The sequence below is a fragment of the Ptychodera flava genome, unplaced genomic scaffold, assembly GCF_041260155.1.
Source record: "Ptychodera flava strain L36383 unplaced genomic scaffold, AS_Pfla_20210202 Scaffold_31__1_contigs__length_3010019_pilon, whole genome shotgun sequence".
NCBI classification, from domain to species: Eukaryota; Metazoa; Hemichordata; class Enteropneusta; family Ptychoderidae; genus Ptychodera; species Ptychodera flava.
Window position 1 is genome coordinate 1,629,519 of NW_027248353.1, and position 14,632 is coordinate 1,644,150.

Sequence of the window (14,632 nt, forward strand, 5' to 3'; positions counted from 1 at the left end):
GACCTTTGACACGGCAAGTCACATGATCTTGGTCTATGCCTTACATAGGTAAGAACTCTCTCTTTAAACATATATTTATTGGCTTATAACCTCACCAACCGTCATCAAACAATGCATCAAAGTGTTGTTGGAGATGTAGAGTCATATTTTATTGTGTTTATTGTCCAGATTTATCAGGATTGAGTAGTGATTTTTGAAGTTTAAAAAATGGAGGTAGCTTTTGACACGGCAACTCACATGGACTGATCTATGTCTTGTATCGGGAAATAAAAACACCTTGACGGCTTTGGCGGTTGGGCGCACCAAGCGAATTCTGGGCGTGTGTGTAGCAGTGTCCGCTCGTCCCGCGGGAGGTATGAGGGCCCTACTAGTTTACGCCCGAGCCACAGCTGCCCGATGGCGCATTGGTGACCCCGATGTGAAAGACCCCAGAGAAAGGTCACACAAAACGTTGCGGGCGCAGGCCCATATTGTAATAATGGTGAGGCAAGGGCTCAAATTTGCACACAAAGAGAGGGCGTTGTCTTGATTTTCTCAAATGTTTACCCCAGTTAAAATGTCTGATTTCAGTGTATAAAACTAATCGTGTAATAAAGGTGTTAGGCGATTCTACTCACATTTCCATGAATATATAAACCACTTCATGATCAGCATGCCTACTTGTTTGCACACGTACAATATCGATGGAAGGGATAGTGTGAGGTTGATGTCTTAGAATCACTTCTCAGATTCTTTTTCAAATATAGCAAATGAAAACGAAAACCGACAGAGCTTAGTCAAACTTCAGCAAAATTTCGAATCTGAGCTTCTACGACTTTAGTATCTTAAAGTGTGATTTTGTCTGTATCCTCATACGAATATAGTAGCTGGGGTTGATAAAGCCAACACATATTACAGATGCCTGGGTTGGCAGGCAGGACCTCGAAGCACTTGAAAAGGCCGTGGGATAACAGTGTTTACTCGTCTCGGTCAGTCAAATGAATCAAGGGGTCTACGAATTTATGACAGACGAACCATTAATAACCGATTGCACAGACCAAAGAGTTAGTACATGCACAAAAATTGGACAATCTTACACAAATTTCCTTTTCATGACCATTATTTTCGACACCCTCAATCTCCCTACATTAATCATTCTCATCTCTCTGCATAGCTGCAAATTAATTATGATAGTCATAGAGAAGTGAAATGCAGTATAATAATGTTTGACATCTCTCTGAAGTCGTCCCAAACGTAAACTGCTTGGATAGGCTGCAGGACTGTGTTACCATAGGCGGTAGGTGCAAAGAAGTTAATCATTACCATAAAACATCAATATCAGATAATAGAATCACTGGTTGCTTTACATGCTGAATGGCGATTGCTGTCTAGCTGCTGAACAATTTAGAGATTCCCTTGCTCAAGAAAACGTCACAAAATAATAAACCTCGATGACTCTTTCCCTAAGGGTACACGTTGCTCGGAAAACAACAAACACTATAATTTAAGTACTGCATTGTTGACGAGTCAGATTTTTACATGGTGTAAAAACTAGTGACCTTGGTAATTATTCCGTATTTATCAATGCAAAACAACCACCGTTTGTTTACATAGCTGTTGTACACACCTACTTATTGAAGTGTTTTCGTCCACTGCGTTTGTACACTTTGGTCAGACAGAACGTCCATTTTACGTGTCCCTGGACACCGTAACTCTGCATCTACGACACACACACAGTGAACGATAATAATAACATCCAGGAACCTAATTGCTGAAAGAAGCACGAACAGGTAAAGCCATTTCGTCAATTTCAATCGGTAGGACAACGCTTCATATACAATTTCATCACGTAATTTGATTATATGATATAAGAAGGAGCATGCAAACACTTTTCGGGGGTACAGCAATTTTCTGTATGATGTTTTAATCTATGAGATGCAGCAAGATTTGAAACATGTTAAGAAAAAGGATTATTGGCGCAGGGATTTAATGTGCAATCCGTCCAATTAGAAGACTTTTACAATTCTGTACAGGTCCTCGGTAATCAACCAGAACAGTTTAAGAAAAGTTGCAGCCATATTGGCGCCACCAATGATTTATTGGTCAATAGATAGAAACATCGAGTTTGCTGGCTGACCATACCTCTAGCTAAATTAGTAGGTCCAGAACATTGTCTCCAGCTGGCGCCTGGGTTGGCAGGCAGGACTTCAAAGCATATGTACGGACTGTGAGATAACAGTATTTACTGGACTCAGTTACTTTTACTTGCTTTTACTATTTCTATGTAGAGATTGAATCGTCAACTGCACCAGTCACTTTAATTTAAGATCTGATTACGCATTACACGGACAAAGACCTGCTGGCCCTTTAAATTCTTCTATCACCAAAGGCGATCGGCTCAAAGCTAATAAACTTTACGGTGGGGATCGCTCCGCTGCGCTGGTCTGCTGCAGATAACCTGAATGACCTAAATCACCCATTGAATGAAACGTCCGACACGCTAGACTAGCTTTGGAGTAAACAAGTCTTATCATGTGTTTCAGATCCTCATGAATGGAGCCCATTGAGAACACATAGCACCGCCAGCCCCCGTCAACTTTGACACACATAGAGATACGTCTGACAGCTTGTAGTTCTAGTCAACGTTCTTTACATGCTTTGCAATAATTCGGGAGTCAACGTGCTCGAGGTTCCGTGCGATAGCCTCGTTCAAAGTGTACAATATTGCACTTTAGAGTTTTCATAATTTCCAGTATTTTCATCCCAGTGTCGATTTCACTATCTATTACAATGCTCGCGGGGATGTAGTGGGCCATAAAGTCGTCAACAGATTTGAAAAGTTCCTTCACAGAAATTCGGATTGCGAGGGTTGAACGGAAAATTACTCATTATCTATTCAAACTCAACAAGACGGCACCGTGAAGGCTACAAATTTCGCTTCAGGCATCATAAACTGTGACGATACTGATGTGTTGTATTTCAAGTCTTTTGAAACTCAATCTGACGTTAATGTTACTTATCATGACGTATGGATGTATGTTTGAGAAACTACACGAGGGGTGATCTTTCGACAATTTAGCTCACATATTATTCTACATCGAGTAATTTATAACTCTGAAATGTGGCGCGTGTTGCTTTTACTATTTCTATGTATAGATTGAATCTCTAAGTACAACTGACACAGACCTGTTGACACTTTAAATACTGCTAACACCAAAGACGATCGGCACAAGCTAATAAACTTTACGGTGTTGATTGCTCCGTTTCGCTGCAATAGATAACCTGGATGACCTACATAAATCACCCATTGAATGAAACGTCCGACCTGCTGACCTAGCTTATGAGTAAACGAGTTTCACCATGTGTTTCAGATCTTCATGTATGGAGCCTATTGAGAACACTTAGAATCACCGGGCACCGTCAACCGTCAGCATTGCATGTGAGTGTTTTCAACATTCCCGCTTTTCTTCCTCCTAGTCGATTCCAATGTATTTTACCCTTCGCGCAGGTAAATATTCTTTAGATTTGGCAGAAAGTTGACATTTGCAAAGGGGTTCACTCGTTCGACCATCTAATCAATGGCAGCCTTGTACAATTTCATTCCCTCATTAGACAATGTGTTTGAAAGTGTTCAATTGTGACGTCAAAATGCCACTATTCGGACTTTGCAAACTTCAGACATACACGATGCATCTGCAGGTATGAATTTATATAGTTAAGCCCAGTTAAGTGATGTCTTCTTGCTTTGATATAGGATTTTTAGCGGTACGTAATAGCGAGTGTGTCTGTGCAAGGAAACTTCATGAACTCTACAGCGTGTGGAGTGGTCACAGTCAAAGACTAATAATGTAACAACTCGGTTATTGAATTACTCTTTAAGGGGGATTCGGCCCAGTGGTTTTGACTGTGTTGTCTTCGCTGTGTGACTGGATGTCCTACGCACAGGTCGATTAGGCATTATATTTGTGATGATTTTTCCTATTATTATCATAACAAATTATTATGAATATTAATAAATTATTAGTATGAATGTTACAGAATAATAAAACTTTTTTACAAACAATGCCGGCGAGAGTTACTACACAGTACACTGTGTAGTCGTAGACTGAACCTGGGCAATGGTTACTCTCGCCGTAGACTGATCCTGGGCAATGGTAACTCTCGCCGTAGAATGAACCTGGGCAATGGTGTCACTTGTATATTTTGGCATAGATTGTGAAACTATATAAGGGTTTACAGAGGGTTGTTCACATAAGCAGATTACAATGTGTAAAATATGATTTTATTAATCATAATCGTAATTTATGAATAATCATAATTATCACAACTATGTTTGTAAAAAAGTTTTAATATTCTGTAACATTCATATTAATAATTTATTAATATTCGTAATCATTTGTTATGATAATAATAGGAAAAATCATCACAAATATAATGCCTAATCGACCTGCGTCCTACGTTCTGAGTTCGAATCCCATCGAGAATTTACTGATATTTAGCTTATCTGATATGCTATTTTATGATCAAGAAGTCATATGACGTAATCGTTCTACCAATAGGAAATTGGTACAACTGTTAGGCATGTATAAGGGTATTTCCAAGACTTGCCAATGCATAAATTTCAACCGAAAATCTTGCACAGTGTGCCTAAAGGGAGGAAAACCTCAAGTTTTTGAAGTTCAGCAAAACGCCTGTCACGTGACTATCATGCAAATAATGATTGTGTACTTTGAACGGTCGGATTTTCCAATGTCAAGGCTTGTAGAAAATATATACAGCATTGGGGTTTAGGATTTCTATAATGGAGAAAAAACTAAAAAGCTGAAAGTGTTTGTAAGGTATGCTAACTTAAATCCATTCAACTTTTACGAACTTACTTTAATTTTCGTTACGGTATTTATACTGCGCTGTTTCCTGCAGTATAGCTTTTGCTATGGTCATTCAGCTCCTTCGATAGTATGCCATCGCGACTTTCTGGCAATTGATTGTTGCATTCAATTAGTGCATACTATAGCATTATGTTGAGCATACTCAAATGATATTCAATGGTTATTTGATTTTTTTGCTCTAGGCTGTTGGTTCTGGTCAAATTTACGTTAAAACAAAATTGACCTGGTGGAAAACATTGACATAGGGATGTCTTAAAAAGAAAGTAGATTTCCTTGGACAAGGTGAGTACATCGATGAAATCAATTGCTACAACAGCAAAATTCTACAGTATTTGCAACTTTTTTTCCGTACAGTACGATTGTTGTTCCGTTGTTGCTCGCCTTTTACCATAATTGTTAGCATTAGGTTTCATATTACATTAACAAGGAACGCCCAGCTGCATTGGTCGTCTGTTCGTACCAAGGCTGGTCAATCAATGGTGGAGTGGCCGCTGCTGTTCGTCAACTGATTTATTATTACATAGGGCTCAGCCCTTGGTGTCGCGCCAGGGGTTTCATGAAAATTAGAAATATTATTTGTATTGATTCATGATAAAATAGAATGAATTGTTACTTGCCATATACATTTGTACGACAACATAGCCCAGTTTACTCTCTGATGAAACAGTTCACGTACACGATGTAAGACCCTGCTAGTAAAGAGTTTCTTATTAAAATAGATGGTGCTATTACAATTTATCCTCAGTACACTGACAAAGCTTCGGCATCGAGGAAAATGCTGAAGGTAAAGGCGAGGAAAACATCAGAAGATGTGAAAGAGATGTTGATTAATTTTATAAGTGAGCATGAAGATGTCAAAGTAGCCAACCCAGGAGAGGAAGCACCTGAGAGACCAGGTATGCAAGTTTTAAAGATCGACAATAGTCTTTTCACTTCAGTAGTGGCATCAAAGTTTGAATTCACGTATATGATGTCAGGTGTATGAAACACATTTTACAACACTGCCATTTCCCAGGACTATTTTACAAGGGCATATGTGTGTCTCCTTTGAAGATGGCTTTCAATATATTCCTGTGTTTCCATGCTGCTCGCAGGTTTGGCCGTCGTGTTTTCCAATTAATTGGAGGTCGGGTTAACCAATATCCCGACTCCTTCCTTACTCTTCGTCCAATACATATTTCTTTTCTATAACATTTTTTCGCAATGTTTTGCAACATATTCCTCGAAACAGACAGTGATTTATACTGTTTTACAATCCTTAACGAGGGAAATCATAATGACTCATGATGATTCGCAGGTCAGATGTCTTCTGAAGGTCACAGTCATGAGCAGAGTATTACTCCCAATCCCGGCCATTCAAATAGTGAACCAAAGACCAAAAGGCGAAAGTTTGAAAGGGGTATGTATATCTAAGAATGGCAATGTCTTTCAGAGTGGACTAAACATAACGCCTTTGGCTTGCTGCTTTCACCTCAGTCACCAATATTAAAGACTCATAACTAGCTGTATCTTTTTGAACCTACATGCCTAATAATACTACCCACTTTTGAGAGAGGTTTTGCTTCCCGTCATTAAGCCATATTGGTTTTGAAAGTATATGATCTATTCTGGCTTCAGAGATTAGTCTTTTCCATTTTTTCAGGAACTTGTGGTTCACGATATGTATAGACTTTACAAACTTGGCATAGGAAGATCTGTTTGTGATGTGTACAATGGGCACCTCCCTATCACCTCAATGATTATTTACAGTTGTTTGAACATAGGAGACATACAAGATTCAAACTTCACCGAACCTCATCTTTTCCGAAAAAACTCACAGTTGCGGGTCCATTTGCTTATAATTATGTGGGTGCTAAACTTTGGACTAATTTACCTATAGATCTGAAAAGCCTTACATCAAAATATCGGTTCAAAAAAGGTCTAAGACAATACCTTGCTGATTAAATGTAATTTAGCCATAATAATACCTTGGCGTTTTCTTGTTGACTTGTTTTAATACGCTGCTTATGTTATTATTTCTTTTCTTTGTGTATGTTTACGGAACTGACAGGATGTTTACAACTTTTACAAAGTACATTTTGCTGAACATTCACAGGTCATATGTTGTCTGGAGAGCACTCGGACGAATCAAATGTTAATCCAAGTCCTAACACGTCTAAAAGAGTTTCAGAAGCCAAGAGGGCGGGGCTTGCAGGTGGTATGTATACCCAGATTTATATGATATCACATTTATAATTATATCAATATCAACTTTGGTGTTAGCGTTATACGTAAAGACAGAAACTGCTAAATGTGCCACTATCTGTTGCTTTCAAGAGGTACAAGTATACAGCGCCCAAATTGCTTTCAGCGCACCAGTTATTGAATGGATCGACTAAAAGTTTACTGGATGAACCAAATGCGTGTTTTAATAGTTTAACATTTTTGTAGGTCGCCTATTGAAATGCACGATAGACATTAAAATTACTCTTGCCATCTAATTAGACACGCATGTTTGGAAATCCATTACATCTGAATTTGGAAACCCATTACATCTGAATTACATTTTGACAGAAATCGAGTTCCGGAATGTCTATTGTTAATTCATACTCATTCTTGACCCGACAACAATATGTTATTTCTGACATAGAAAAAATAGAGTAAACAATGTCAGTTTTCCGGATTCTGTACCAGACAGACTCCTAGCAATAGTATTTATCATATTTATCTACATCAAGCATAGATTATGGAACAATGTGTCTTATTTAGGTGATGGTTCACAGAAGGACAACCAAGGGACTGCATCAAGTACAAACAACGGCAGTGATGGGGATTCTAATCCTAATGGTAAAAATCAGCATCAAAATACACAAGGTAGATACCAATACTCGCTGTGAAATGCCACTACTCCAGATCCACCGGTATATTTCAGAGAATTAGTTTGTCTCAACCTTCATCTGATTATGTGCAAGGAATAAAGCTCAAGACTTAGATGAATTACATGTCATTTTACAAACTAAATTAGTCAAATCGAAGAGGGAGATATAGTTTCCTCTGTTGGCCAGGTACAGATTATTCATTTAGGGCCCTACCCCTGAAGCCATGTACATTGCTATTGCAATTTTCTTGACGTGTCTATAACTGTTGAGTTAATTAAGTGGTTAAAATGTCTCTTTAGATATTTTTGGAAAATCATCACACTTGTACTGTCACTGTTAATACTTTGTAATATCAGTATCTGATGATCTTAAACTCGAACGTTTTATTTGGGCTTTGTTTGCCGATGATATCATTTCTGTCGACTCTACTGTAAAGTACAACTTGTATCGTGCCGTCTAATTGTTTTCATTGCAAAATACATATTCATGAATTTTGGCAGGTAACATGCGTGTACGATTGCGTGTCAGTGGTGGTGTGCCCGAGAACAACAGACCAATGGCTGACATAGAGAATGCTCTATTCAGACATGCAAGCACCCAGACAAATGCTGAGGATTATATGAATAGAGTCACAGCGATTCATCCCGACCTTTCTGGAGAAGCAATTGAAGAAGGAAGTCTGAACTTCATCATACGATGTGGTTCTTCAGATGCAGCTGACGCCTTGTGGAATGCCTATAGCAGTGGACGGTTAGATAGAATGGCGGATAAAACTTTTCTATCCATACCTATTCTGGATGATATAGGTGCCAGGATGCTGTCTTTGGAAACATTTGTAGATTATCAGGAATACCTCCAGTGTAAGGAAGAGATCAGGCAAAGAGGTATGTGACGATGGTAAAGTTCAGTTACTTGGCATAACTGCAATATCAAACAAATAGAAAGTATTGGAATGGGCATAACATTACCGATAACACGATTGAAGCGAATTTTGTATAATTGGATTTTCAACTTTCTCAAAAGTGTTAGGTGCCATATAGCTAAATGTTTCAATATTTAATTGCTCATAAAAACAAGTGTATAACTTACAAAGAAAAGTAAGTAAGCTTATATTAACAGATTATACCGACATTACTTCAGCATCCAATTATCCCAAATTTGTTCCAATCCTGTTCGATGTCGATGATTAATCATGATTTCTTGTTTCATAGATCTTCATATATATATATATATATATATATATATATATATATATATATATATATATATATATATATATATATAATATATATATATATATATAATAATGCACAACAGGGTTCTCAGTATTTCTAAAGAAAACTTAACTTTGGAACTTAACTTTGGAAAGGACATTTGCATCGTTGATAAGATTGTTATCTGATAATTTCTAGGTATGCGATAAATATGTAACTATAGTCATATATTTAAAAATACCCTTATTGAATTATTAATTATTCAATAATGTGCGAAAAATTATTCAATAATTGATCGATCGATCCATTGATTTATCGACTGAGTGATCACACCTACCCGGATATAAACACATTTCTATTCGCTTTTAGAGCTTTTTTGTTAACTTTGCTTTACATTTCTTTCCGAAACCACATATCTAATATCTCGACTTCGTGGTTACAAATGAAATGACTAATGGAATCATATGATTATCATATAATCATATTATTTATTTTGAAAAATGAAAGCTACTATCAATTTTATGCACTTGAGTTTGTAACTCCAGAGGTCGGCCACGTTTGCCAAATACCACTTTGCAATCACAGGAAAAGGTTATTTCATACAAGTATGCAAATGTAAGGAAAAGCAATGGAACAGTCCTTTTACATTGTTCTGTCTACCTGAAAATCGCCCGTGGTTTAGCAATCAAAATTTTCATTTAGTTCCTTGTAAATCTTGTCATTTAATGTTCACATATCACACACAGCATTGTTACGGATTCTTCTATGCTTACATATACACTTTGCGTAGATATCACCTGTCAAGTATCTTCAGAAGGTCATAAATCACCGGATGATGTGTGTGACGTCGATCTGGTAAGCATAATGAATATGGAAGCTGAGAAGCAGGCGAAAGAACAAAACATCAGTATCCAATGGAAGCAGATCGAAGTGAAGATGGAGACCAAGGACAAGTTGCAATCGACAGTCTTCAGTGACAGTCAAACCTTCAGCGAAAGTGAGAAATCCTGTATTGATGAGTGGGTAACGCTGAAAAGAGGAATAAAACAATCTTCTGACAAGTTGGTACTCAAGAAAGACGGGAAAAAACTAAAACAACAAATGAGTTTGCTGACTAATGATATGTTATTGATGAAAAATATCACTAAGAAAAAGGTTGAAGAACTTAGTGATATCAGATTGTCTCACGAGCGGCTAATGAAAGGTTAGTACATAGTCGTGTTTGAACAAGCCATACATTTGCTATGTTTTACACTCGTATACTTTTGAGTACTGTCTTCATAATAAACGAGTAGCCATTTTAGCAGATGTATATCTTGGAACCACGATCTATATTGAGACACTTGAATTTGTAATGAATACTCCCGGTTTGTAGACTTGAAAGATATTGACAATTGTTGACCATGGCATTTTCTCATTCTTTGTCCCTAAGGAAGTTCACCAAGGATGATTTTCACATATGTGCTAGCTTTAAGGTCACTTACCCAGGAAAAGCTATTTTCGCCAATTATAAGTCGCGTGATTTTTACAAAAACCGATGAAAATAGTACAGGAAGTGGCCCATGTAATTTGAATCATGGGAAAAAGCTCCAGGCTTGGAGGTTGCATCATGATAGCAAAAAAGAATGAAAATATGAATTTCAAATATGTTGCCAGGGTAACGGTGGTCTAAAGGATTATTTTTTGTTGTGCTTGTCATTTTCTGTTGCCATGGTAACAGTTTGGGTCAAGGTCATATTTTGATGACAAAACTAGCTTTCGTAACGGTAGTCTGCTGTGATGACATTTGACCTACATTTGTAATGGCAGGTATTGTCCCCAAACACACAGTCAGAAGACTTTCAAGGTATGGAAATGCACCAGGAGAAGTCTTGGATCCACAGGGATTGACAATAAACCAGAGTGGACACGTGGTTGTCAGTGACAGAGGACCTGGTGACCAGCCTGGCAGTGTGAAGACAGTAACAGCAGACACTGCACAGATCATATCAACAATCACTTTTCATGGCTTGTCACATATTTTTAGACCAAGAGATGTGAAAATATCTAAAAACAATTTGTATTACATTGCCGACGATGGCAACAAATGCATTCTAGTGTGCGATGCAAAGAGTAGATTGAAACAAATAATAGATATTGGTGAAGTGGGTGAGCCAATGATATGTCTTGGTCCAGACAACACTGTTTTTGTAACAGACTGGAATGGCCGTGTGATAAAATACAGCGAGGGTGGTGAAATGATTTCAAGTAAACAACTCAGTAGACCCTACGATCTGACCATGAATAGCAAATATCAACTCATAGTGTCATGTCAAGATGAACATTGTATCTATGTTTTGGACAGTAATCTCAACACATTGTACACATTTGGACATGAGCACTTAGTAAATCAGTGTGGAGTCAGTGTTGATTCTATTGGAGAAAATATTTATGTAGCAGATGAGAATAAAGTAAAGATCTTTAGTGCACTGGGTGAATACCTGACAGATGTAACTGTAGATGGAAACCCTGAGTTCATTACAGTGTTTGCAGACGGTGGAATAGTTTATACAGATAACAGTGATGACTCTATGTGTGTAATTTTCACGTAAGAAATATGAGAAGACAGTTTATGCAAGTATTGCAGTAAATACAGCTCTACAACACAACAACACCAGCCAAAGTGAAAATACCTCTTTTTTCACCAAAACTCTTAATATTACTCAGCCACATTTGGCTAGAATTTACGTTATGACGCCAAGAAAACTCACTCTCAGTGGAATTGAAGTCATTGGTTGAAATGTTGTATTTTTTTTAAAGAGTAATTTTTGTACAACAGTCAAGAAATTGTATTCTGGTTTGCTGAAGAACAAGTGTAGTGAATGCAAGAATACAAATATTGTCATTTTTCTGAGAAGTGTTGATATTTTTTCTACCATGTTTGGGTTAGAATTTTACGTCTTGATGTAATTGATTTTGGAAAGAGAAAATTGTAATGATCGGTTGAAATTTTATATTTATTTAAAAGAATATTTTTGAAAATTGATTTATTATTATTGTTTGTATTCAATGTTTTAGATGATTTCATTGCATAATGTAAATATTATCGTGATTTTTCTGGAAATGCTTGAAATTTTCCATGGCATGTTAGGGTTAGAATTTCACGACAGAATGTAATGAAGCCGATAAAGTGAAAATCAAAGCGATCGGTTGAAATTTTCATATTTTTTACAAGTTGTGTTTTGAAAATTTTATATTTATTTATGTATTCATTGAAACCATTGATCAAAGCATCGCTTTCAAATCTTGCCATATTGTTGAAAATCAATAGATACAATGTTCAAACTTTACCAGTAGGTCGGCCGAGGTTAGAAGCACTCGTGATTTCTTACATTCCACTCCGATCACCACAAAACGGTCAGAATTTCACGATTTAAAATGAAAACACGGTCCATTCAGTCTGCTACAAATCCAACACACATTGTTAATGTTGTACACGTTCGCAGATTGACCTAATCGCTATGATGACAAAAAGTGCGTAAAAGATTGCTTTGGTGTTCTGTTTAGCGTGACATTAATTGTGAGACTTTTACTGATATAAGGCACGCTATTTTTCGCTTAACATTATTTTTCGTACCTTTGTACAACGATGGCATAAAAGTCTTCCTTGTAAGTAGAGGTATATTTACCCATAATGACGGAATATCAAACTGCTGTAGTGACTGTTGATAATGTCAGAACACATCACAGACAACCCACCAAATGAATGACCGTAACCTTTTCCCCATTTCCGTCAGCAAGAATTTGAAGGTGAAAATTTTATCTTAAAAATCTCGATGTGGAATAACTGCGAATATGAATGATGTCTGCAAAAGGGCCTAACCACGCGTGTTTCCTATGAACTGACCATCGGGCCCTTACATGGCAAATGTCCGCTAGGTGGCGCCATCGTCGTTGAACCTTAAAGGGTTAAGGGTTAGCAGCTGCAGTGATTTGAACGCATTCGTATTACGTGCTTATGTGTGTTGGGTTATTTTTTGTTCGCCAAAGAAGCGGAAAATAAAGCAATCAATTATATTGTTCATATTTATAAAGTTGATGTTATCGCTCACAGCGATGTAGGATTGGCAAAGTAATTTTAAGCAATAATGTTTTATTACTTCATACGTTTCTGAACCTATGGCTGTACTAGACTTTTTTTACACGGGTCAGGTTTGGAATGAATTTTTTATTGAGATATTTTCAATACTGTGAGCACGTTTTTAATCAATTTACTTCTGCATTTTCCAATAACATTTTCGTACCTAACAATAATAATAATAATAGATTGATTAGTTTAATTTTGCCATACACATCTTTGGGACTAAATAAAATAATATTGTCTTCAGCAAACTGAATGTTGGGAAATTTTGCTGATTGAAGTTGGCACAGTGCACATTGTATTTTTCTGTACGATCGTCTTTAGAGCTTGTACTTTAAATAAGATTAAATTCTAATTTTCTACTCATTTATCAGCATTGTAAAGTTTTTGTTTTTTCTATGAAAATTATTTAGACGGGATTGCTTAATTGACTTTTACACTAATTATTTATTCTTTTTTTAAATTTGTTTAAATTATACTGAAATTACTTAAAATTTATATGAAAGTATGAGCTCCTCCTGCGAATTTGTAACTTTGGACTTCACATTTTTGAAAAATTAAGTTCAAAATGTTTGCCTTTTTTCGGGTTGTGTTTTAAAGACAAGACTCAATATTTCTTTTACCATAAGCCTTATATGATATTCACGTTATCGAGATATTTTTATATCTTCTGAATCACTGTTGATACACAATTTAGAATGTTTCGTCGGAGGATAATCATAAGATTTTGATGAAAAATTTTAGAATGGATTCATTCAAAGGTTCCTACTTCAGGGTTTGCTTTTTGTCGTTTAAAGATTGAAAATATAAACTTGTAAAGTGATAAAGGAGTTTTGATAGGACAATGAGACTTACGGCACTCATTCAGAAATTCTGTATCAGCAAAGTAGATTTGATAGGAGATCCTACTTGATCTGAATTTGTACGTTTTCGTGTTGTAGATAGCCAAAGGTTTAAATTTGTTTAAGTAGGTGTGAGAAATAAAAACATTTTTTTTATTTTCAAGAGGTTATTTGTTGAGAAAGTAGATCGCTTTGTTGCCATCTGTACAAAACCACTTTGGTATATACAAACACAAATGGGGAGAATTTCAATGTGTGTTTACAGGAGAAATTTAAATTTTGATGCGACACAGTAATTTCAGGGACATTGTATCAGCTTTTTATATATAATCCCATGGTATTTTTCTCTGTTTGACGTCATCGTATACGAGTGTTTTTCGCGGGGCCGTACAACTTCGAGCCGAAGGCGAGAAGTTGTGCGGCTCCGCGAAAAACACGAGTATACGATGACGTCAAACAGAGAAAAATACCATGGGATTATATATTTATCACATGAACAGTCTTCTTATTTTTCTTTTGACGTGAATGGATCAAAATTATCGTAACAAATTGCATGAATTTCGTCGCGATTTGTGTTTTACTTACGCGGATTACTTTCATTTAAAGAGTAAAGCGGCCCGTCACGCAGGAGATACTTTCATTCATAAATCCCATCAAGCTGAAATTTGCTACATCAAATGGTATCTCCACCAACCAGACTTACGGATTCTGTCACGTGAACCTGTCAATC

General features: G+C 36.7%; 1 protein-coding gene across 7 annotated transcripts; it reads left to right on the forward strand.

Moving 5' to 3' along the window:
• On the forward strand, window positions 1–14,062 carry LOC139127384 (uncharacterized). 7 transcript variants are annotated; one of them, XM_070693294.1, is made up of 11 exons: window positions 34–48; window positions 1,154–1,769; window positions 3,351–3,418; window positions 5,051–5,150; window positions 5,614–5,764; window positions 6,166–6,267; window positions 6,964–7,065; window positions 7,617–7,721; window positions 8,227–8,610; window positions 9,731–10,144; window positions 10,750–14,062. In XM_070693294.1, exons 5-11 carry the CDS (start codon window positions 5,644–5,646, stop codon window positions 11,529–11,531), a joined length of 2,010 nt encoding a protein of 669 aa, XP_070549395.1. In that variant the 5' UTR covers window positions 34–48; window positions 1,154–1,769; window positions 3,351–3,418; window positions 5,051–5,150; window positions 5,614–5,643; the 3' UTR covers window positions 11,532–14,062. The 7 variants fall into 7 exon arrangements, with proteins under 7 accessions (XP_070549399.1, XP_070549401.1, XP_070549395.1 ...); XM_070693297.1 differs by lacking the exon at window positions 34–48 and having other exon boundaries at window positions 1,047–1,276; window positions 1,655–1,769; XM_070693295.1 differs by lacking the exon at window positions 34–48 and having other exon boundaries at window positions 1,047–1,276; window positions 1,659–1,769.
• The last annotated feature ends 570 nt before the right edge of the window (window positions 14,063–14,632 follow it).